Below are 25,023 nucleotides of genomic sequence, written 5' to 3'. Positions count from 1 at the left end.
TTAGTGAAACCCACTTCCACGTGCCCTGACTTCCTAGCGTTCTCTTTAGACATTCCCCGTCAATTACCTCCTGAAGCCTTCTCGCCTTGGTCCTCCTCAGCTGGGGACTTGACTCACACTCGGCAGGCGGAGAAACGTCTCTGTAGAGAGCGGGAGGCGACGCCGGGCTTCTCGGCCTGTTGCCCAATCAGCGCGTGGATTGCTTGAGGGCGGGGCGAACCATCACAGACAATCCCACCTTCCTTGGTGACCAGGGATTCGCTTGCCCTGGAAACTCGCTCAGGAGAAAGCACGATGTACCAACGAGGCCTCCACAGTGGCTGAGTGATCCATGCTGTGTATTTTTGCTTGGTTTTGTTTTTGGCCAAGCAGGGAGGCGCGTTGCATCTCAGTTCCCAGACCGCGGAAGGAAACCACGCACCCGCAGCGGAAGCGCCGAGTCTCACCGCTGGGCCGCTAGGGAAATGCCTCGGTTTCTTTTTGGGTTTTATTTATTTTGGACTTTGGGGATGGTTTTGGGGTGCATGAATTGGTTTTAGTGATCTCGTGAATTTCTTGTCTCACTGCCAGGAGGGTTTGACAGAGTCAGGGACATGATGGTGGGAGCCAGATCGGTTTGACTCCTCTCTGTTCTTGTGAGATAAGTCTTCAAAGGCTTTTCGAAATCAGCAGATGAGCCAAGGTGTGAGAAGACCCGAATTCTAAGTAGCCTTTTTGAAGACTAGAAGTTGCTCACCAGTAGGAAAGAAGAATGACACCTATCACTTTCGGAAGCCTTGCTTTCTCTAAATACATCGGGAAGAAATGCCCGAACAAGTATGGAGTGAATCTATCTCAGCATAATAACAGCCATGTAGGCAAAACCAGGGCTATCACCTATTCCATGTAGAAAAGTCTTAGGAAATACGCAGAGCACTCTGACAGAAATGTGTTTATTTGAAATTGAAATTCCACTGGAGAGCCTGGCCTCTGCGCCAGGAGCGTGCAGTTTTACAGTGAAGTCCGCCTAACAGGAAGGTGGTCAACTGAAGGCTCAGTTTCGTGATGAAGTATGGGTAACTAATGAGATGTGCTTTCAAGAGAATAAGAAAACAAAGCAAAAACTTACTGAAAAGGCTACACTAAAGTGGAAAAGAACATCCAGAGGGAACCATAAGCCCTCACTCAAATATCCTCCTCATTCACTAAACGGAACCCCCCTGGACCCAACATCCTTCGAAACTCTTCACGTCATCCACCCTTTGTGTTACAGAATTGACAAATCATTGTGAATTTCCTTCTTGGAGCAGAAAGGACTTGGACCCGAGGGCAGGGTCCTGGGCCAATTGTTCGGAATGGGTTTCCTGGGGGAATGACAGATCCCAGGGAGCGGAAGGCCGGTGACACTCGGGCACACGCAGGGCTCGAGCCAGAGTGTGAACACGGAGGGTCCCACTGTGGTTGAAAGCTTTGTCACAGTGCTCAGAGCAGAAAGGCTTCTCTTGGGTGTGGGTCCTCTGGTGAGCGAGCAGCGTGGAGTCGTGGGTGAACTTCTTGGGGCAGAGATCACAGCCCTAGGGCTTCTTGTCCTCATGGGTCTCCCGGTGAACACACAGGGCTGGAGGCTGCATGAACCATTGGACATGGATGTTGCTTTTTTTTTTTTTTTAACTTGTAGTTAAAGAGCCATCTCTCTTTATTGCAGTTCCAGAGTAAGGGCCCATTACTTTGATCAGCACAGGCTCAGCAGAAGGCTCCAGAGGATGTGTGTAAAAGAATGTTTCCAAAGGCTCCAGAGGTGACCCCAACCCTGCTTCCTGCTTCCCCTGGACGATACTCCAGCTCCTGGGTGGGGCGGCTACTTGGTCCAGCTGACTTTGGGGATGTCATAGTGCTCCGAGAGCATGTCCAGGTGTCTGTTGAATTCCTCCACTCTCTGCTTGTGGGTTATGGATGCTTTCTTCAGGACCCTCTCCATCTGTCGCTTCTCCTGCACCTTCTCAAAGGCCACCTGGGCTGGGGTCCGCTTGTCAAGGTGGCGCCTCAGGTCCTCCTCCTGGTTCTTCTGGATTTTTCCCATCATTTGCAGGAGTTTTGCCTTGTCTCTGTCCTTTTTCTTCTTCCGCTTGGTCACGCCAAGCTCTGGGCCTCCTTTCAGCTTCAGGGGTCCCTTTTGGACCTGCTCATAGGCGTCCATGCTGCCCATCTTGGATTCGGATTTCTAAATGGACAAAAGTGGGGGGTCCGTTTTCTCAAATGGAAATTGGGACAGTATCGTTCTCTGCTGTAGATCCGGGAGGTTCTCTCTGTGCGGGTTGACACAAATGAATGCAGACGAACATCTCTGCTTAGCCCAGGGGGCCGAGGTTCAGAAAGCCTTGTGGAATCATTGCACCACAGCACCCCATGGAGGGTGGCAACACTCTCCCCCCTCACAGAGAGCTCCGGCTCAGCCATGGTTAATACGGAGTTGAAGGGAGACCCACTGCTTTCACAAGGTCTTTGAGCTGATGCAAGGTGAGTAGAAAACCCAGCCTTCCGAAACCCCCCACCTCCTTCTGTACTGATTGCCAAGCCTTCTCCTTAGACGTTCTCACTCATCACTTACCTCCTTTGAGCCCTCTTGCCGTCAGCTTCCTCAAGTCGGTGACTGGCTATCAGAGTGTGTTGGGGGCTGAAACGTCTCTATTTATAGAGAGCCGGGGGAAATGGCAAGGGTCCCTGCTTGTTACCTCATCAGCACAGTGATTGTGTAAGGGTAGGTCAACCCATTCATATGACCTCATTCTAGATAATCCAATTTATCCATGGATCCAGTTTCACAGGAACACTCGACAAGGAAAAAACACAATTTATCAAGGCCTCCATGGTGGTTTTGTGGGAGACTTCTCTGATAGCTCAGTTGGTAAAGAATCTGCCTGCAATGCAGGAGACTCTGGTGTCATTCCTGGGTCAGGAAGATCTGCTGGAGTAGGCACAGGCTACCCACTCCAGTGGTCTTGGGCTTGCCTTGAGGCTCAGCTGGGGAAGAGGTAAAGTGGGAGTCTTTCAGTCAAGTCCGACCCTTTGTGACCCCGTGGAGATACAGTCCATGGAATTCTCCAGGCCAGAAGACTGGAGTGGGTACCGTTCCCTTCTCCAAGGGATCTTCCCAACCCAGGGAGCGAACCCAGGTCTCCCGCATGGCAGGCAGATTCTGTGCCACCGGGGAAGCCCATGCACGTTTTGGCAGGAAGGTTGATTTTCCTGGTCCAGCAAGTACTTTCCTCATTTGCCTGGAGAGTTGGAAGGAGTCACAGCATAGGTATCTGACAGTTGTAACCAGTTTGGGTCGCCTACATGTCCCTGGTGGCTCAGTGGTAAAGAATCTACCTGCCAAGGCAGGAGGCGTGGGTTCACTCCCTGGGTTGGGACGATCTCTCCCAGAAGGAAATGGCCACGCCACTCCAGTTTTCTTCCCTGGAAAATTCAATGGCCAGAAGACCCTGGTGGGCTACAGTCCATGGAATGGCAGAATTGGACACAAGTGAGCTACTAAGCAACCCTTTATAACTTCCGCACGTAGAGATCTCGGACGAGATCAGAATCCTGTACGTTCTGCAGGGAAGGTGCCACTTTTGGGGTTGCAGTCTGGCTTTTCGGTAAGTATGCTTTGGTGCGGTGCAGACACTGGTGGTTCTGATTAGGGGCTGTCTGGGACTATTCCAAGACCCCACAAGAAACGTACATTCTTTAGCCATAGTGACTGAGGAATTTACTACCAAAATGTTGAGCACGTGCTTCTAGAAGCCCATGACAAATTCACCCGTATGTGAAGGGATTTCCTCTACCTTTCGTCAGCAACGTATTCATGGTTCAGAAGAATGGGGGCAAATATAAACGAACAGGATTAGTTTCATTTTATTCCACCCTTCCATCTGTCTACAATCCTCATCCCAAACCCCATACCATTCCCTCACGGGTACAGTATCTCATTTTGAATGGACATTAGTCCATCCATCATTCTTCTGACATCCACCTTTCCAGGAAGAAAAGGTTCAAATGTCTGAATGGCTCCCTAGATCTTGACTTCTGTAGTCTGGGACTATGTTGTTCTTTGCTGTACTTTCAAGAAATTTACAATGTGTGAGACTCCTCAAATGGATATTAACAGCAATGCCAGGTTTTATATTATTCGGTCAAGACAAGCCACCAGGCAAGGCTCTCAGTCATGATTCTTCTGGGGGAAAAAAAATACGAGGAAGACTATTTAAATGCTGAATTCCATGTAATATAGTGACGTTGGAAATAGTCAGCAAAGATTTTCCACCCAAAACATTTCCTTGCTGTCACCAGGGTATTTATTAGCTCAAAGGAAGGGAGGCACAAAAGGATCCAAAGAGAATAAAGTTCCTGATCAGATACTTGTTGTGGTCATGAAACATACAAGGTGCAATTTTGACTCTTTTATAAAGTGTACAATCTTGTTCCACCACGTTTGTTCACAATTTTGTGCAACTGTCAATTTTGTCTACTTCTAACTTTTTTCATCACCCCAAGAACAAAATGTGAATCACGAAAAGTCCCTCCCCATTCTCTGCCCATCTTCCCCCTTACCCTTGGCAATCCATTCATCTACTTCTTGCATCTATGGGTTCAGTTCAGTTCAGTCGCTCAGTCGTGTCCGACACTTTGAGACCCCATGAACCACAGCGCATGACGCCTCCCTGTCCATTACCAACTCCTGGAGTTTACTCAAACTTATGTCCATTGAGTCAGTGATGCCATCCAGCCATCTCATCCTCTGTTGTCCCCTTCCCCTCCCGCTTTCAGTCTTTCCCAGCATCAGGGTCTTTTCAAATGAGTCAGTTTTTTGCAACAGGTGGCCAAAGTATTGGAGTTTCAGCTTCAGCGTCAGTCCTTCCAATGAATATTCAGGACTGATTTCCTTTAGGATGGAGTGGTTGGGTCTACTTGCAGTTCAAAGGACACTCAAGAGTCTTCTCCAACACCACAGTTCAAAAGCATCAGTTTTCTGCTGCTCAGCTTTTTTTAAGTCCAACTCTCACATCCATACATGACTACTGGAAAAGCCATAGCTTTGACTAGATGGATGTTGGTTGGCAAAGTAATGTCTCTGTTTTATAATATGCTGTCTAGGTTGGTCATAACTTTTCTTCCCAGGAACAAGAGTCTTTTAATTTCATGGCTGCAGTCACCATCTGCAGTGATTTTGGAGCCGCCCCCTGCTCCCAGAATAAATTCTCTCACTGTTTCCACTGTTTCCCCATCTATTTGCCATGAAGTGATGGATAGGACCAGATGCCATGATCTTAGTTTTCTGAATGTTGAGTTTTAAGCCAAGTTTTTCACTCTCCACTTTCACTTTCATCAAGAGACTCTGGTTCTTCTTCGCTTTCTGCCATAAGGGTGGTGTCATCTGCGTATCTGAGGTTATTGGTATTACTCCTGGGAATCTTGATTCCAGCTTGTGTTTCATCCAGCCCAGCTTGTCTCATGATGTACTCTGCATTTAAGTTAAATAAGCAGGGTGACAATATACAGCCTTGACGTACTCCTTTCCCAATTTGGATTCAGTCTGTTGTTGCAAGTCCAGTTCTAACTGTTGCTTGCTGACCTGCATACAGACTTCTCAGGAGGCAGTTCAAGAAGTCTGATATTTCTGTCTAAGAATTTTCCACAGTTTATTGTGATCCACACAGTCAAAGGCTTTGGCATAATCTATAAAGCAGATGTTTCTTTGGAACTCTCTTGCTTTTCCAATGATCTAATTCATGTTGGCAATTTGATCTCTGGTTCCTCTGTCTTTTCTAAATCCAGCTTGAACATCTGGAAGTTCATGGTTCATGTACTGTTGAAGACTGGCTTGGAGAATTTTGAGCATTACTTTGCTAGCGTGTGAGATGAGTACAGTTGTGCAGTGGTTTGAATATTCTTTGACATTGCCTTTCTTTGGGATTGAAATGAAAACTGACCTTTTCCAGTCCTGTGGCCACTGCTGAGTTTTCCAAATTTGCTGACATATTGAGTGCAACACTTTCACAGCATCATCTCTGAGGATTTGAAATAGCTCAATTCGAATACCATCACCTCCACTAGCTTTGTTCATAGTGATTCTCCCTAAGGCCCACTTGACATGACATTCCAGGATGTCTGGCTCTAGGTGAGTGATCACACCTTCAGGATTATCTGGGTCATGAAGATCTTTTTTCTATAATTCTGTGTGTTCTTGCCCCCTCTTCTTAATATCTTCTGCTTCTGTAGGGTCCATACCATTTCTGTCCTTTATTGAGCCCATCCTTGCATGAAATGGAAGGCAGGCTCCTCTCCAGCCGGGGCATAGGGTTCTCACTGCAGTGGCCCCTCTTGTGTGGAGCCGGGGCTCTCGGCGATAAACATAGGGGTACATGTGTCTCTTTCAATTCTGGTTTCCCTGGTGTGTATGCCCAGCGGTGGGATTGCTGGGTCATAAGGCAGTTCTATTTGCAATTTTTAAGGAATCTCCACACTGTTCTCCATAGTGGCTGTACTAGTTTGCATTCCCACCAACAGTGTAGGAGGGTTCCCTTTTCTCCACACCCTCTCCAGCATTTATTGCTTGCAGATTTTTGGATCGCAGACATTCTGACTGGTGTGAAGTGGTACCTCATTGTGGTTTTGTGCATTTCTCTAATAATGAGTGATGTTGAGCATCTTTTCATGTGTTTGTTAGCCATCCGTATGTCTTCTTTGGAGAAATGTCTATTTAGTTCTTTGGCCCATTTTTTGATTGGGTCGTTTATTTTTCTGGAATTGAGCTGCAGGAGTTGCTTGTATATTTTTGAGATTAATTGTTTGTCAGTTGTTTCATTTGCTATTATTTTCTCCCATTCAGAAGGCTGTCTTTTCACCTTGCTTATATTTTCCTTTGTTGTGCAGAAGCTTTTACTTTTAATTAGATCCCATTTGTTTATTTTAGGTTTTATTTCCAGTATTCTGGGAGGTGGATCATAGAGGATCCTGCTGTGATTTATGTCGGAGAGTGTTTTGCCTATGTTCTCCTCTAGTTTTATAGTTTCTGGTCTTAATTTAGATCTTTCAGCCATTTTGAGTTTGTTTGTGTGTGTGGTGTTAGAAAGTGATCTAGTTTCATTCTTTTACAAGTGGTTGACCAGTTTTCCCAGCACCACTTGTTACAGAGATTGTCTTTACTCCATTGTATATTCTTGCCTCCTTTGTCGAAGATAAGGTGTCCATATGTGTGTGGATTTATCTCTGGGCTTTCTATTTTGTTCCATTGATCTATATGTCTGTCTTTGTGCCAGTACCATACTGTCTTGATGACTGTGGCTTTGTAGTAGAGCCTGAAGTCAGGCAAGTTGATTCCTCCAGTTCTATTCTTCTTTCTCAAGATCGCTTTGGCTATTCGAGGTTTTCTGTATTTCCATACAAATCTTGAAATTATTCTAGTTCTGTGAAAAATATGGCTGGTAGTTTGATAGGGATTGCATTGAATATGTAAATTGGTTTGGGTAGTATCCTCATTTTCACTATATTGATTCTTCTGATCCATGAACATGGTATATTTCTCCATCTATTAGTGTCCTCTTTGATTTCTTTCATCAGTGTTTTATAGTTTTCTATATATGGGTCTTTAGTTTCTTTAGGTAGATATATTCCTAAGTATTTTATTCTCTTTGTGTCAATGGTGAATGGAATTGTTTCCTTAATTTCTTTTTCTACTTTCTCATTATTAGTGTGTAGGAATGCAACGGATTTCTCTGTGTTGATTTTATGTCCTGCAACTTTACTGTACTCATTGATTAGCTCTAGTAATTTTCTGGTGGAGTCTTTAGGGTTTTCTACGTAGAGGATCATGTCATCTGCAAACAGTGAGAGTTTTGCTTCTTCTTTTCCAATTTGGATTCCTTTTATTTCTGTTTCTGCTCTGACTGCTGTGGCCAAAACTTCCAGAACTATGTTGAATAGTAGCGGTGAAAGTGGGCACCCTTGTCTTGTTCCTGACTTTAGGGGAAATGCTTTCATTTTTTTACCATTGAGGATAATGTTTGCTGTGGGTTTGTCATATATAGCTTTTATTATGTTGAGGTATGTTCCTTCTATTCCTGCTTTCTGGAGAGTTTTTATCATAAATGGGTGTTGAATTTTGTCAAAGGCCTTCTCTGCATCTATTGAGATGATCATATGGCTTTTTATTGAATCAGTTCTGATGAGATGGATGAAACTGGAGCCGATTATACGGAGTGAAGTAAGCCAGAAAGAAAAACACCAATACAGTATACTAACACATATATATGGAATTTAGAAAGATGGCAATGATGACCCTGTATGCAAGACAGCAAAAAAGACACAGATGTGTATAGTGGACATTTGGACTCAGAGGGAGAGGGAGAGGGTGGGAATATTTGGGAGAATGGCATTGAAACATGTATACTATCATGTAAGAATCGAAATGCCAGTCTATGTCCAGCAGGATACAGCATGCGTGGGGGTGGTGCATGGGGATGACCCAGAGAGATGTTATGGGGAGGGAGGTGGGAGAGGGGGTTCATGTTTGGGAACCCATGTACACCTGTGGTGGATTCATGTCAATGTATGGCAAAACCAATACAGTATTGTAAAGTAAAATAAAGTAAAAATAAAAATTTAATAAAAAATTCTTTAAACTAATAATAAATATATATGTAGTTTTTCAATGGCAATAGGGTCACGGCTCAGAAACCCTTGAAGAAAACAAGCCACCTCACAGCACCATGTGTGGAAACATCCTCCTCCCCTCACAGAAGAGCTTGATTAACCGTCATTCATGTGGGGTTAGAGGAAGATCTCCTGTCACAGGTCTCCCAGCTATTGCAAGATGAGCAGAATGCCAGACCTTTCTGAAACCCACCCATGTGTCCTCATTTCTAAGCCTTCTCCTTGGACGTGCCCACTCATCGCTTACCCCTGCAAGGTTTCTTGCCTTCAGCCTCCTCAGGTGAGGGACTGGTCCTCAAAGTGTGTCTGGAGCCGAAATGTCCGTATTTATAGAGAGTTCGGTGAAACTCCAGGCATTTCTGGCCATAACCTCATCATCCCAGTGATTGGATAAAGGGCATGGAAGGAACCACCTTGGATAATCTGGGTAGATTCCATTTCCTGTGGAGACTCCAACAGGAAGAACCATTAGAGAGGCCACCATATTGGTTTGGTAGTAAACGTTCTCTTATATATTTATTTTAGACTTCATGGATGGCATTTCTTGGGGAAACAGATTGATTTTCCTGATCTAATGAATTTTTTCTCTCTGCTTGGAAACAGTGAGGCAGTCCAATAATTGTAATCCGATGGTTGTAATCAAATTGGGTTACCTAATCTTGTCTCTTTCCTCATGAAATAAGTCATCAAAGACTTTTGTCTAAAATCAGCTGATGAGATCAAGTGTAAGAAGCCATTTCAGAGAGGCATCACAGAAACCAGAGGTTGTACACCACTAGGGAAAAAGAAGGCAATGGCATCCCACTCCAGTACTCTTGCCTGGAAAATCCCATGGGCGGAGGAGCCTGGTGGGCTGCAGTCCATGGGGTCGCCAAGAGGAGGACACGACTGAGCAACTTCACTTTCACTTTTCACTTTCATGCACTGGAGAAGGAATTGGCAACCCACTCCAGCGTTCTTGCCTGGAGAATCCCAGGGACGGGGGAGCCTGGTGGGCTGCCGTCTATGGGGTCACACAGAGTCGGACACGACTGAAGCGACTTAGCAGCAGTAGGAGCAGCAGGGGAAAAGAATGTCACTTATCAATTTATGAAGCCTTCTTTTTCTAAATGCCTAAGAAGCAGTATCCAAACTAATACAAAGGGAACATATCTCAACATAATGGCCACATAGACAAAACCACAGCTATCACCTACTCTGTGTAGCAAAGTCTTAGAAGAGAAAAGACACAGCCCTTTGATAGAAATGTATTTGTTTATTTGAAATTTAACTTTCACTGGTGATCCTGTATTTAATCTAGCCGTCCTGCTAGGAGCATCCTATTTTACAAGGAAATCACACCTGATAAGAAGGCAGTCGGCAGTAGCCTCAGTCTGATGATGAGGTACTGATAACCAGTGAGACACAGCATCAAGGGAAGAACAAGAACACAAAGCAAAAACGTGTAAGAAAACCATAGTCTCACATCGTAAGGCAATTATCCTCCAATTGAAAATAAACAAATGAAAAGGAAAACTATAGTCTATAGCAAAGTAGAAAACAAAATCCAAAGGGAAAAATAAGTCATCATTCAAATATCTTATTTCACGTGAATGGAAGCCCACTGGGTTCCACTATCTTCCTAAGCTCTTCCCTGGTCATCCACACTTTGTATCACACAGGTGACAAACATTCTAAATTTTCTCATTAAAACAGAAAAGACCGGGAGCTGAGGGCAGGGTCCTGGGCCAGTCATTTGGAATGGATTTTCTGGTGGCGTTTCAAAGCGCCCAGCTGACGGAACGCACGGTGACACTCGGGGCACACGTAGGGCTTGACCCCAGAGTGGGTGCGCTGGTGAACGTTGAGGTTCCCTCGGCGGCCGAAGGCTCTGTCACACTGCTCACAGCGGAAAGGCTTCTCCTGGGTGTGGGTCCTCTTGTGAGCGCGCAGTGTGGAGTGGCGGGTGAACTTCTTGAGACAGAGATCACAGCTGTAGGGCTTCTCTCCAGTGTGGATCCGCTTGTGAACCCGCAGGTCCGAAGGCTGCATGAACCCTTTGGCACAGATGTCGCATTGAAAGGGCCTCTCTCCTGTGTGTGTCCTCTGGTGCAGGGTAAGCTGAGATTGATAAGGAAAGCTCTTTTTGCACACCCTGCATTCACAGGGTGCCCGTCCCGGGGTTTCTGCTCCCTCAGGAACACTGGTGGGTCCCACGGTGCCAGATGAACCAACGGAATGGGACCCACACTGTCCTGAGAGCTCTCCTTGCTCCAAACACGTGGCTGCTTCTGGACGCTCGTCTTGGCAAGTGGGGCTGCGGTCCCGTTTCCTTAGGACGTGTCTGCGATTCTTCAGAGGACCTCGTCTGGATCCGCTTGTAGTGGAAATGTCTCCCTCTGGAACACAAGAGGAAAGGGTTCAGGAGCCACATCTGAAGTATCAGTTCCTTCCTGGGGACTCTCCCCTCTCTCTCTGCCCTCCCAGAATCTGCTGAAAGAAGAGATTCAGCACCATATTTATCAAGGAGCATGTTCCAGGGTGCCAGCCTCACTGGAACCATCCCTAATCTTCGCCACAGACTTCCCATCAACTAAACTACCTGAGTCTCGCTGATGAAACACTCTGGAACGTTGACGACGGAGAAGGTTGGCACTGGAGAACCAACTCCTACCCGCCCCAACACCAAGGGATGGAAATGCTGGGCACCGCTTCCTGGACATCAGTGGAGGCAGTCATGACCTCCTGTGGTCTCCAAGCGTTTAATACTCACCACCATCCTGCACAAGTTCAGGCTCTTGAGACGGAAGGGTTCTCGTCACTCCTGTGTCTTCCAGCAGGTCCTTCTCCAAGTTCTCCTGGGAGGGCATCTGACCCTCCAGTTCACCTGTTTCAGGAATGGTCTCTGGCGGGAGAGCTTTCTGGCCCTGACAAGGGGCAACCAAGCAGAGTCAATCCCACTGCCTTAGCCCATGGCAAGCTCTGTCTCCTCTTTCCCCACCCCTCTACTGCCCTGATCTAAGACTCCAGCTTTCTGAATATCAGTTTGGGGGACATGCCCTGACTGCTTCCCATCACCCTGACTGGCAGTCCTCTCCTGATTCCCATGACTGTCCTTGATCTATACCGACCACCTCTGGCAATCAAGTCCAGATTTCACAGCTGGCACTGCCAACTGTCTTTGCACATATGTCTCCACCTCATCTCAAATCCTCCCTGCCCCTGACTCTACAAGCAGAGGACTCTGGCTCTAGGGCTCCTGACTTCACCACTTGTTGATACCTTGCCTGGATTTGTCCTCCTCATGGAGGGTGGCCTGGGGCACAAGAAGATGATAAGCAGTATAGCTGGTCTCTATTCATGAGAAATCAGGAGCATCTCCTCCCCCGATTCACACTGCAAAAAAATCCACTCTCTCCAGACATACTCCAAAATCTTCTGGGGCGGGGCGGGAATGACTCCAACTGGGTATTTTTTATTCAATTCAATATTCAATTCAATTTACAATATTCCCCAATAGTTAGTGCCTCTGACGAAATCCATCATGGGTAAAACAGCTGTGAGTGCATTTACCCTTGGTGAACTAACCCAGCACCATCCCGTGGAAACATGACTCCTCTGTCCTCATGCTTATGGCCACAAGCTTCCATGGTGAGGCACTAGGGAAGATGGGAGTCTTCATTCTCACAGTGGCTGGAAAACGGCTGGGCATGGAATGCAACCATGGGAATTCCGGCACGAAGTGGGTCCATTCTTGTCCTTGCCAAGTTCTCCCAATTACTTTCCCAGCCACGCCCACCCGACCCTCTTCTACCCACTCCCAGACTGCAGGTCAGGACATGACACTCACCTGCCCCCTCGACAGGTCCTTGGCTCCTGGCAGATGCTGCCCGTCTTGGCTTTCCTGCTGGCCCTCGTCTGGAGGGACGACACTGACTGCAGACTGGGGCTCCCTGGCTCTGTCTCCCTCATCGTGCCCCTCACTGACCTCAAATCCTAACATCTCAACATCCGAGACTGGCATCAAAAAATCCTCGCCTTGGACACGGACTACAGTCTGTAGAAAAAAAATCAAATAGGATCAGTCTCCCTTCACAGGATCCAAAAAGGCATTCCCTGCGTATCCCAGCCTAGGAGCCCACCTCCTGGCAATGACATTTGAAAGAGCAACACCCTCACAGTGAGGACCGACAGAAACGTCTCCCGTGACGCCACAGGCAAGCGCGCACCCCTGTGGGAAGCACTGACTTAGAGCCAAGCCCTCTGGTCCTTCTGCTTCATCGCCCAGCTCGCAGCCCATCTTCCCACCGTTCCCTCTCTCACAGGGTCCCTAGGGTCCTACTCACCCACTTCTTCAGCTTCTGCTTCTTTCTCAGCACCTCCTCCAGATCCTTGCAAGTCTCGGCACCACTACTTCTGACTAAGACCTGGATCTCCGGCGGCATGCACATCACGAACTGCTCCAGCACCAGCCTGTCCACCATCTGCTCCTTGGTGTGAAGATCCGGCCTCAGCCACAGACCGCAGAGGTCACGGAGCCTCCTCAGAGCCTTGATCGGGTCGGATTCTTCCGAGCTGCTAAACCTTCTGAAGCGGATGCGCAGCTCTTCAAGGGCGGAGTCGGGCTTTCCCCTTCCGGTGTCTTGGCGTGGCGCAGACGCTGGCGACTCTGCTCCGGGGCTGTCCGCCAGGCGGCCACGACCCGCCGTCTGGTTCTCAGCCATGCTGCCTGTAGAGTTTTCAGTAGGACTCTGGACAAATGCTTCTAGAAGTGGGTGCCCAACTGACCCCGATAGACAGGAACTTCCTCTTGCTTTTCCTAGTAATAGATTCAGTATTCAGAAGTATGGCGGCAGAAAAGAGAAAAGAAAAATAAAAGAATGCAGCCAGTTAGTTTTATTTTCATCCACCCTACCATCCCTCAGCCCAATACTGGGCATTATTCCCCCTTCAGTATTTCATACCAGGGACAAGAATCCATTCTATTCTTCCGACATGCATCTTATAGTACAAGAAACTGTGTAATCAAAAATGTCCCCAGGGCAGTGCTTAAAAGCCCTTGTTGAAAAAATGAACCACAGCACAGGACCCGGGGAAACAACCTCATTCACAGAAGAGTTCCACGAATGAACCACGGCTTATGTGTGGCCGGAGGCCGGTCGCTGCATTTCACACGGTCTCTGAGCGAATGCAAGGTGAACAGAAAGCCGGGACTTAGTGAAACCCACTTCCACGTGCCCTGACTTCCTAGCGTTCTCTTTAGACATTCCCCGTCAATTACCTCCTGAAGCCTTCTCGCCTTGGTCCTCCTCAGCTGGGGACTTGACTCACACTCGGCAGGCGGAGAAACGTCTCTGTAGAGAGCGGGAGGCGACGCCGGGCTTCTCGGCCTGTTGCCCAATCAGCGCGTGGATTGCTTGAGGGCGGGGCGAACCATCACAGACAATCCCACCTTCCTTGGTGACCAGGGATTCGCTTGCCCTGGAAACTCGCTCAGGAGAAAGCACGATGTACTAACGAGGCCTCCACAGTGGCTGAGTGATCCATGCTGTGTATTTTTGCTTGGTTTTGTTTTTGGCCAAGCAGGGAGGCGCGTTGCATCTCAGTTCCCAGACCACGGAAGGAAACCACGCACCCGCAGCGGAAGCGCCGAGTCTCAACCGCTGGACCGCTAGGGAAATGCCTCGGTTTCGTTTTGGGTTTTATTTGTTTTGGACTTTGGGGATGGTTTTGGGGTGAACGGATTGGATCTCGTGAATTTTTTGTCTCACTGCCAGGAGGGTTTGACAGAGTCAGGGACATGATGGTGGGAGCCAGATCGGTTTGACTCCTCTCTGTTCTTGTGAGAGTAGAACCGATTTCTAAGTAGCCTTTTTGAAGCCTAGAAGTTGTCCACCAACAGGAAAGAAGAATGACACCTATCACTTTCGGAAGCCTTGCTTTCTCTAAACACCTCGGGAAGAAATACCCGAACAAGTATGGAGTGAGTGAATCTATCTCAGCATAATAACAGCCATGTAGGCAAAACCAGGGCTATCACCTATTCCATGTAGAAAAGTCTTAGAAAATACGCAGAGCACTCTTTGACAGAAATGTGTTTATTTGAAATTGAAATTCCACTGGAGAGCCTGGCCTCTGTGCCAGGAGTGTGCAGTTTTACGGTGAAGTCCCGCCTAACAGGAAGGTGGTCAACAGTAGGCCCAGTTTCGTGATGAAGTAAGGGTAACTAATGAGACATGCTTTCATGAGAAGAAGAACAAAACAAAGCAAAAAACTTACTGAAACAGGCTACGCTAAAGTGGAAAACAACATCCAAAGGGAACCATTAGCCATCACTCAAATATCCCCCTCATTCACTGAATGGAACCCCCCTGGACCCAACATCCTCCAAAACTCTTCACGTCATCCACCCTTTGTGTCAGAGAATTGACAAATCATTGTGAATTTCCTTCTTGGAGCAGAAAGGACTTGGACCCGAGGGCAGGGTCCTGGGCCAATCGTTCGGAATGGGTTTCCTGGGGGAATGACAGATCCCAGGGAGCGGAAGGCCGGTGACACTCGGGCACACGCAGGGCTCGAGCCAGAGTGTGAACACGGAGGTTCCCACTGTGGTTGGAAGCTTTGTCACAGTGCTCAGAGCAGAAGGGCTTCTCTTGGGTGTGGGTCCTCTGGTGAGCGAGCAGCGTGGAATGGTGGATGAACTTCTTGGGGCGGAGATCACAGCCGTAGGGCTTCTCGTCCTCATGGGTCTCCCGATGAACACACAGGGCTGGAGGCTGCATGAACCATTGGACATGGATGTTGCTTTTTTTTTTTTTAATTTAGAGTTAAAGAGCCATCTCTCTTTATTGCAGTTCCAGAGTAAGGGCCCATTACTTTGATCAGCACAGGCTCAGCAGAAGGCTCGAGAGGATGTGTGTAAAAGAATGTTTCCAAAGGCTCCAGAGATGAGCCCAACCCTGCTTCCTGTTTCCCCTGGACAATACTCCGGCTCCTGGGTGGGGCGGCTACTTGGTCCAGCTGACTTTGGGGATGTCATAGTGCTCCGTGAGCGTGTCCAGGTGTCTGTTGAAGTCCTCCACTCTCTGCTTGTGGGTTATGGATGCTTTCTTCAGGACCCTCTCCATCTGTCGCTTCTCCTGCACCTTCTCAAAGGCCACCTGGGCTAGGGTCCGCTTGTCAAGGTGGTGCCTCAGCTCCTCCTCTTGGTTCTTCTGGATTTTCCCCATCATTTGCAGGAGTTTTGCCTTGCCTCTGTCCTTTTTCTTCTTCCGCTTGGTCACGCCAAGCTCTGGGCCTCCTTTCAGCTTCAGGGGTCCCTTTTGGACCTGCTCATAGGTGTCCATGCTGCCCATCTTCAGATTCGGATTTCTAAATGGACAAAAGTGGGGGGTCCGTTTTCTCAAATGGAAATTGGGACAGTATCGTTCTCTGCTGTAGATCCGGGAGGTTCTCTCTGTGCGGGTTAACACAAATGAATGCAGACGAACATCTCTGCTTAGCCCAGGGGGCCGAGGTTCAGAAAGCCTTGTGGAATAATTGCACCACACCACCCCATGGAGGGTGGCAACACTCTCCCCCCCTCACAGAGAGCTCCGGCTCAGCCATGGTTAATACGGAGTTTAAGGGAGACCCACTGCTTTCACAAGGTCTTTGAGCTGATGCAAGGTGAGTAGAAAACCCAGCCTTCCGAAACCCCCCACCTCCTTCTGTACTGATTGCCAAGCCTTCTCCTTAGACGTTCTCACTCATCACTTACCTCCTTTGAGCCCTCTTGCCGTCAGCTTCCTCAAGTCGGTGACTGGCTATCAGAGTGTGTCTGGGGCTGAAACATCTCTATTTATAGAGAGCCGGGGGAAATGGCAAGGGTCCCTGCCCCATCAGCACAGTGATTGCGTAAGGGTGGGTCAACCCATTCATATGACCTCATTCTAGATAATCCAATTTATCCATGGATTCAGTTTCACAGGAACACTCGACAAGGAAAAAACACAATTTATCAAAGAGTCCTCCATGGTGGTTTTGTGGGAGATTTCTCTGATAGCTCAGTTGGTAAAGAATCCGCCTGCAATGCAGGAGACGCTGGTGTCATTCCTGGGTCAGGAAGATCCGCTGGAGAAGGGACTGGCTACCCACTCCAGTGGTCTTGGGCTTGCCTTGGCTCAGCTGGGAAAGAGGTAAAGTGGGAGTCTTTCAGTCAAGTCCGACCCTTTGTGACCCCGTGGAGATACATTCCATGGAATTCTCCAGGCTAGAAGACTGGAGTGGGTACCGTTCCCTTCTCCAAGGGATCTTCCCAACCCAGGGAGCGAACCCAGGTCTCCCGCATGGCAGGCAGATTCTGTGCCACCAGGGAAGCCCATGCACGTTTTGGCAGGAAGGTTGATTTTCCTGGTCCAGCAAGTACTTTCCTCATTTGCCTGGAGAGTTGGAAGGAGTCACAGCATAGGTATCTGACAGTTGTAACCAGTTTGGGTCGCCTACGTGTCCCTGGTGGCTCAGTGGTAAAGAATCTACCTGCCAAAGCAGGAGACTTGGGTTCACTCCCTGGGTTGGGACGATCTCTCCCAGAAGGAAATGGCCAAGCCACTCCAGTTTTCTTGCCTGGAAAATGCCATGGATGGAGGAGCCTGATAGGCTATAGTCCACGGGGTCGCAAAGAGTTGGACATGACTGAGCGACTTCACTTTCAACAGTTGCTGGCATCCAGAATAACGCTAGCTTTCCTTTCCCCCAACCTGGCCTCTGTATTGGCTTTTGAGTGGCGTGCAGCCAGACGCCAGTATCTATTACATATCATCCTTGAGTTTGCAGCCCCCAGCAAATTCCCAGGCTAATTAATAGAAGAAAACACTGATTCTTTGGGAAAAAAAAAAAAAAAACTTTCTTATCTCCATTCTGCTCCAAATGACCTGTCTTCATTTCTGCTGGAGGAGAGAAAGGTGGGATGAAAGAGTGCTACCTTTAAGAATCTTTTCAAGCCGAGACACGCTTGAATCTTAGTGTTCAAGTGGGTATTAATCTTACATCACCTAACAGTCCATAATCCCAAGAGAATTCAGTCACTTTACACACTCGAGTGGGTGCTCAGCCGCTTCAGACGTGTCCAAGTCTTTGCAGCCCAACAGACCATAGCCCACCAGGCTCCTCTGTCCATGGGACTCTCCAGGCAAGAATACTGGAGTGGGTTGCCATTCCCTTCTCCAGGGGATCTTTCCAACCCAGCCATCGAACATGGTTCTCCTGCATTGCAGGCAGATTCTTTACCATCTGAGCCACCAGGGAAGCCCGGAAATAAATAAATAAAATATAATATAATTTATATTTCTACTGTATTTCAATTGAAAGAGAGAGAAGACAAAGAAATACAGCCTATCCTCTGTATTAGTAAGTTCTACATCTGTGGATTCAACCAATGATAGATTGAAAAAAAAAATTCTTCCAGTGCTTCAGATTTTCTTCCTGAGATTTTAATTTCACGATCTCAGTCTCAGTAGAGGGTGATGACACAGGGTTTCAGAAGGAGCCAGAGGGGCAGCGGTTTGGAGCAGAAGTCTGGGGACATCTAGGAACCCAAGGCATCTTCCTCCTTGAGGACCTTCTGGCCGAGCACGCCTGGATCTGTGTGAGAGAAAGAGGTCAGTTTGAATGGTTCCATTCCCCACTGCTACCCCTGCCAACTTCTGAGCGTTGGGGTGACCCAAGAGAGGAAACTCTCTTCGGTTCATCTCAGTTTCAACGACCCTCTCGAGGACAGAGAGCTCCTCCTCTATGCCCTTGCTTCTTCTGCCCTCTCCTATTCGTCTACCTGCCTACTTTCCTCTTGCACTCCCATTTGGAGATGGTACATGGTGATGCTGGGGAGCGTTTTCAAGAGCCAGAGTATAGCCGAGTTTGCAGTGGGAAGCAGTGAATCAGAAGGTGTCCCCTGTCTGGGGTTGGTAGTCCTCCACCAGATATTTGTCAAAGCAGGTCCCAAAATGAGGTTGGGATCGAAGGAGGTGGAATTGAGGTAAAAAAATCTAACTTGAGAACGGCAGGCAAAGCTGGGGTTTAATCGTTGCCTTTGTCTGTGGTTGGCTGGGTCCATGGTATGTGAGCCTGCACTTTCATTTCACAGATATTTACCGAGCACCCAGCGTGCACCATCCATCACGCTAGGCAGTAAGCAAGACGGAGAAGGTCTCCGCTCTCACGAAGCTTAGATTTTACTGGAAGGAGACAGAGTGTAAGTAGGTAAAACCATGAAGGAGGGAGAATCATATAGTGGTAAACGCTGCTAGTAAGTGGGTTTCCCTGGTGGCTCAGATGGTAAAGAATCTGCCTGCAATGTGGGCCAAAGAGAAATAGAGTAATGTCAGATCAAACGGACAGGTGACCATTATATGGAAGAGGTGATGACTAAGCTGGTTTCTGAATGACATGAAGGATCCAGCCGCGCAAAACTCTAGAAACAGAACTTCCGAGAGAATTCCCTGGAGGCCTAGTGGTTAGGACTCGGTTCTTTCACTGGCGTGGTTCAATCCCTGCTCGGGGAACTAAGATCCCACCCGCAAGGGGCAAAGCACAGTCAAAAATTTTAAAAAGCAACAGAGCTTTCTAGATTGAAGCAAGACCTGGTGCCAGGATCCTAGAGTGAACAGATCCAGTGTTTCAAGAAAGTCAGAAACCAAAGTTGGGACAGGTCATGTTTGAGTATCAGTGTGCGCGTGCCTGCTCCGACTCTTTGCGACCCCATGGACTGTAGCCCATCAGGCTCCTCTGTCCACGGGATTCTCCCAGTGAGAATACTGCAGTGGGTTGCCATGCCCTTCTCCAGGGGATCTTCCCCACCCAGGGATCGAACCCGAGTCTCTTACCTCTCCTGCACTGGCGGGTGGATTCTTTACAACTCGCACCACCTGGGAAGCCTTTGAGTATGCGTACAAAGTTTAAAAGTTGGAAATAAAGATCTTATTTATGTTACTTAAAAAAAAAATATTCATCTATTTGGCTGTGCTGGGTCTTAGCTGCAGCACGTGGGATCTAGTTCCCTGAACGGGGATCGAACCAGGGGCCACTGCATTAGGAGCTTGGAGTCTCAGCGACTGGGCCACCAGGGACGTCCCCAGATCTTATTTAGGAGAGAGGTCAAGCTGGACTGAACCTCGAGGTCAGAGGGAGGGTTTGAAGTTCACATCTCAGCTAGAGCTAAACTGGAGGGTGATACTGGGGGAGGGGGACCAAGGTGCGGGCGTGGGGTCATAGTTGGAAACAGTCCAGAGTGTCAGGAAACGCCAGGGACTGTTTGGAATTAGAGGCGGACAGGAAGCCGAGCACGTGAGGTTGGGGCTGAGGCCTGTGGCGGTAGGTGCGGGTCCCGTGGGTGAGCCCAGGGTCCTTCCCGCCTCCCCGAGCCTCCCAGCCCCACTCCCCCATATTTCCCCAGGCTTTACCTCCGATCTCTGCTTTGGCAATAGTCTCCCCCAGACTCCTGGAGGCCCGCAGAGACTGGGAATAGGGGAGGCCGTCTAGGAAGAGAGACACACGTCAGTAAGCTTTGGGGGCTTTCAGTTTGGGACTGTGCGCTGTGTAGGGTTTTTTGTTTTTTTTGTTTTTTTAAATTCTGTCTTTATTTTTTGGGCTGTGCTGGGTCTTTTTTGCTGCAAGGGTTTTCTCTGGTTGCTCCGAGTGGGGGCCACTTTTCCTTGCGGTGTGGGGCTCCTCTTGTTGCGGAGCTCAGGCCTCGTGGCTCTGCAGCACGTGGGGTCTCCCCAGATTGGGGACAGAGCATGTGTCCTCTGCGTCGGAGGACGGATTCTTAACCAGGGCAGCGCTGGTTTTACTTCCTTGATTTCCTTGGAATCATACACTGCTTATCAGTTCTCATCCAGGGGCAAACGCCCCCTACTTCCTCCCCCACCCCTCACCCCCTTCGCCGGGGGATATTTGGCAATTTCCAGACACACTGTTGGTTGTCACAACTTGGAGGGACTACCGCCGTCTAATGAATGGAGACCTGTTGTTGCTGTTCACTCGGTCGTGTCCGACTCTTTGCGACCGCATGGACTGCAGCACGCCAGGATTCCCTGTCCGTCACCAATTCCCAGAGCTTGCTCAAATTCGTGTCCATCGTGTCGGCAATGCCATCCAACCCTCTCATCCTCTGTCGTCCCCTTCTCCCGCCTTCAATCCTTCCCAGCATCAGGGTCTTTTTAAATGAGTCAGCTCTTCGCATCAGGTGGCCAAAGTTTTGCAGCTTCAGCTTCAGCATCAGTCCTTCCAATGAACACTCAGGACTGATCTCCTTTAGGATGGACTGCTTGGATCTCCTTGCAGCCCAAGGGACTCTCAAGAGTCTTTTCTAACACCACGGTTGAGAAGCATCCATTCTTAAACATCCCCTGACACACAGCGGTCCAGCCCCAAATGTAAACAGCACCGAGTTTGAGAAACTCGGCCCGAGATACAGTTAAGTGCCCGCATCTGGCAGGTGGTGATGAAAAGAGGGTTCCCTTCAGGTTGCCCTGTGCCTTCCTGGACTGTCTACCCACGTGTCCCCGAGGCCACATGCCCCCAGGGTTCTCACCCTTGAGAGGCCAAAGGGGGAGAGGGGAGTCTCAGAGATGGTAGCCGGCCCGGCGCGATGAGGAGGTAAACAGGATCGGGGCTGAGCAAGGAGGAAGTGGATGGGGGGCCCTGCAAGGAGACACTTAGAACCACCGAGACTCATCTGGCTCTCCCCATCTGCCAGACCCTCTGCTACGAATTTTCCACGCAGCCTCACTGACCACACTGCAGAATTACGAGGAGGCTTCATAACACCGCTTAGGCGTTTGAAACAAACAGCGTCACTCTCTCACGTTCAGTCACTTCAGGCGTGTCCGACTCTGCAACCCCGTGGACTGGGCCCGCCAGGCTCCTCTGTCCATGGGATTCTTCAGGCAAGAACACTGGAGTGGGCTGCCATATCCTCTTCCAGGGGATCTTCCCGACCCAGGGATTGAACCCGTGTCTCTTATGTCTCCTGCATGGGCAGGTGGGTTTCCAGGGAAGCCCCAATCAGTCTCCCAGGCTCCCCCAACTCGTGAGTGTCAGGGCAAAGGAGGGAGCCCACACACAGCGGTTTCCAAAACCAGAGCCGGCAGGTGGGGCAGAGTGAGGGGATGGGGTGGGCCCTCCTTTTCCTTTGTTTTCTCACCAATGGCTCGCCACAGGTCTAGGATCCCCAGGGTCGTCTTCTCCTTCCGGCCTCTGTCCACCCTCGGGGGAGGGGAGAGCACTGCAAGGGGTGGGGAAACAAGACCAGGAGGTCGTTAGAGGCGGAGAGGACACGCAGAGCCTGAGGTCCCGGAGCACCGCTCAGCGGGCAAGGGACGGAGCACGGGCTGACCGGGCGGGGGCCAAGGCTCTGAGAGACGACACCTGCCTGGTGACCCGCCCCCCCTGCCGGGGGAGACTCCTGAGAGCCCCTTGGCCAGCAAGGGCAAACCAGTCCATCCTAAAGGAGATCAAGCCCGAATATTTACTGGAAGGACTGATGCTGAAGCTGAAGTTCCAACACTTTGGACACCTGATGCGAAGAACTGACTCATTTGAAAAGACCCTGATGCTGGGAAAGACCGAAGGCAGGAGGGGAAGGGGACGACAGAGGATAGGATGGCTGGATGGCATCACCGACGCGATGGATGTGAGTTGAGTGAACTCCGGGAGTTGGTGATGGACAGGGAGGCCTGGCGTGCTGCGATTCATGGGGTCAACTGAGCGACTGAACGACAAGCAACCCGTAGGCGGCAGAACTGGGGCCTGAGCCCCCCTGCGTCTGCAGCCAAACCTCGCATCGTTTCTGTCGCGCTTCTTGGTGCCTGGCCGACTTCACTGTCCCCAGAGCACGTCTCCGGGTGTACAGCAAGCGCCCAGTGAAGATGCGGGGAGGAGGGTTGGGTAGAGCGGATGGGGGATCGTGGCAGGAAGTGCTCCGGTCTGTCTGACTCTCACGCAGTGTGGGGACGGCGTTGCGTCCGCTGTCACGGACGTGGGGGGGGGGGGGACCGAGGCGTGGAGGCTGCACACCCACCCCTGGGGGCAGAGCCGGGACTTGAAGCCAGCGCTCTGGCTCCGGGATCCCAGCGCACATCACTTCCCTGGACTAACCCCCATGACCGGTCTGGAAATCAAGCCCACGGACTTCGGGGGCCGTGGGGCTGGGAGTTTCGGGTTGTGAACACGCGGCTCACAGGCGCCAGGCAGGGATGGAGGGTCACTCACCGGGACCCAGGAGGTAGCCGGCACTGTTGAGGGTCCAGCCTCCTCGCCCCTAGACAGAGACAGAGAGACAAGGCTGAGAGAGACGGGCAGCGCAGTCCGCACGGCTGGGAGGACCTGGGTCAGCACGCCGCCGCCGCAGCTCAGCCGCCACTCTGTGAAGTGGCCTGGCTTCAGCTGGATTCCCCCAGTGGCTCAGCGGTAAAGAGCCCGCCTGCAGCGCAGGAGACCTAAGAGCCGCAGGTTCAGGCTGTGTCGGGAAGATCACAGGTTCAATCCCTGGGTCAGGAAGATCCTCTGGGGAGGGCACTGGAGGAGGGCATGGCAACCCACTCCAGGATTCTTGTCTGGAGAATCCCCCGGACAGAGGAGCCCGGCAGGCTACAGTCCACGGGGTCGCGAAGAGTCAGACACGACTGAGGACTGAAACAACAACGATGTTCCCTGGTCCAGGGTGATGAATTCAGTCTTTCTTCTCTTATTTAAGAAAAAAAAAAAAAATTTTTTTTTTAAAATTTCTGGCTGCACCATGTGGCCTGTGGGATCTTAGTTCCCAGACCAGGGATCGAACCTGCACCCCCTGCATTGGAGGCGCACAGTCTTAACCACTGGACCGCCAGGGACGTCCGGCTTGCCCGGACAGGAAACTTAGAGCTCCCTTCCCGGGAGGGCGGTGACAGCTGTGCAGTGACAGGCGGGTCTCACCCCGTGGACGGGGGCAGAGGCTGGAGTCTCGGCCAGGCTGAGGAGGACCGCAAGAAGGAGCAGGCGGACCGACAGAGGCATCTCAGGGCCGGAGGGCTGGGCGCTGAGGAACGCTGCAGAGAAAGCGCAGGGGGGTTATTTGCTTATTTTGCGGCTTGATTGGGGTATAACTGATACGAAAAAAAAAAGAAAAGAAAAAAACGAAACATGTTTAAAGAATGCCTCTTGGTGAGTGTGGACATGACCCTTCACCGGTGACGCCATCATTGAAATAGATGTATCCATCACCTTCAGAAATTTCTGTGGGTTTTTTTTCCCTCCCTCAAAATTTACATTTTTCCCCCAAAGATCTCTCGTGGTAAATGTCACATTGCACTTGAAAATATGTGGTTTATTCAAATATCTTTTGATACTGGAATTTCTAGCATAATTCCAGAGTGATGGGAGCACAGACTCTGCGATCTCAGTACTTTTACACCATGAAATTTCTGCACCTTGCTTAATGTCCCTGGATATGTTCCAGTGTCCCCTGGTTTATACTCCATGGGAACTTGAATGCCATTTGTATCCTGCAGTTGTGTGAGAATTGTATAAATCTTAATTATGTTGAATTGGTTCATAGTGCTCTTCAGGTCTACTAGAGCCTTCTACTTCTCGGTCTATTCATCCTATTAATTTTTGACAATTTGATATTGAAACTCCAACTAAAAATCTTAATCTGTCTATTAAAAAAATTATAATTACAGTGGAACTATATGTAACCTGGTTCTGTATTTTCCAAGTGTCCTGTAAAATGTGTGATCATACTTTCATAATTTAAAAAAAATAAAAAACCTTTTATTTAAAAAATTTTAATTGGAGGATAATTGCTTTACAACGCTGTGTTGGTTCCTACCATGCATGAACATGAATCAGCCATGGGTATGCACATGTCCCCTCCCTCTTGATCCTCCCTCCCCATCCCACCCCTCTAGGTTGTCACAGACCGCTGGGTTGAGCTTCTGTGGTGTTGTGTTTTTTTTTTAAGATGCCACATGTAAGTGGGTCTGAGGCTCTGATGGCTCAGACGTAAAGTGTCTGCCTGCAATGTGGGAGACCCGGGTTCGATCCCTGGGTCAGACAGATCCCCTGGAGAAGGAGATGGCAACCCACTCCAGTACTCTTGCCTGGACAATCTCATTGACAGGGGAGTCCATGGGGTCGGTCCATGGGATTGCAAAGAGTCGGACACAACTGAGCGACTTCGCTTTCACTTTTCACGTAAGTGGGCTTCCCTGGTAGCTCAGATGGTAGAGAATCTGCCTGAAATTTGAGAGACCAGGGCTCGATCCTTCGGTTGGAAAGATCCCTTGGAGAAGGGAATGGGTACTCACTCCAGTATTCTTGCCTGGAGAATCCCATGTGTACAAGAGCCTGGCA

General features: G+C 49.4%; 3 protein-coding genes across 3 annotated transcripts; all 3 read right to left on the bottom strand.

The window, feature by feature from the left end:
• Nucleotides 1-1,837: 1,837 nt before the first annotated feature.
• LOC114118087 (protein FAM32A-like) lies at nt 1,838-2,176 on the bottom strand. The gene has a single exon (XM_042231293.1). It carries the CDS (start codon nt 2,174-2,176, stop codon nt 1,838-1,840), a length of 339 nt encoding a protein of 112 aa, XP_042087227.1.
• An 8,231-nt stretch (nt 2,177-10,407) lies between these two features.
• LOC114118080 (zinc finger and SCAN domain-containing protein 5B-like) lies at nt 10,408-13,379 on the bottom strand. Its single transcript, XM_027978887.2, has 4 exons — nt 13,002-13,379; nt 12,506-12,712; nt 11,429-11,582; nt 10,408-11,054 (listed from the first exon to the last, which is right to left on the bottom strand). The coding sequence occupies exons 1-4, from the start codon at nt 13,377-13,379 to the stop codon at nt 10,408-10,410; spliced, it is 1,386 nt and encodes a 461-aa protein (XP_027834688.2).
• A 2,273-nt stretch (nt 13,380-15,652) lies between these two features.
• Nucleotides 15,653-16,001, bottom strand: LOC114118086 (protein FAM32A-like). Its single transcript, XM_042231292.2, has one exon. It carries the CDS (start codon nt 15,999-16,001, stop codon nt 15,663-15,665), a length of 339 nt encoding a protein of 112 aa, XP_042087226.1. The 3' UTR covers nt 15,653-15,662.
• Between the last annotated feature and the right edge of the window lie 9,022 nt (nt 16,002-25,023).

Source organism: Ovis aries, chromosome 14 (genome assembly GCF_016772045.2).
Source record: "Ovis aries strain OAR_USU_Benz2616 breed Rambouillet chromosome 14, ARS-UI_Ramb_v3.0, whole genome shotgun sequence".
NCBI classification, from domain to species: Eukaryota; Metazoa; Chordata; class Mammalia; order Artiodactyla; family Bovidae; genus Ovis; species Ovis aries.
Note: the sequence above shows the minus strand (reverse complement) of the source record. Positions and strands in the feature narration are given on the sequence as shown.

Excerpts from the sequence above, each read along its gene's own strand:
- LOC114118087 (XM_042231293.1), bottom strand. The coding sequence starts at position 2,176 with ATGGACGCCTATGAGCAGGTCCAAAAGGGACCCCTGAAGCTGAAAGGA.
- LOC114118080 (XM_027978887.2), bottom strand. The coding sequence starts at position 13,379 with ATGGCTGAGAACCAGACGGCGGGTCGTGGCCGCCTGGCGGACAGCCCC. Across the intron at positions 12,713-13,001 it reads AGCAGAAGCTGAAGAAGTGG|ACTGTAGTCCGTGTCCAAGG; the intron begins GTGAGTAGGACC and ends TTTTTTCTACAG. Across the intron at positions 11,583-12,505 it reads AGGACCTGTCGAGGGGGCAG|GGCCAGAAAGCTCTCCCGCC; the intron begins GTGAGTGTCATG and ends GCCCCTTGTCAG.
- LOC114118086 (XM_042231292.2), bottom strand. The coding sequence starts at position 16,001 with ATGGACACCTATGAGCAGGTCCAAAAGGGACCCCTGAAGCTGAAAGGA.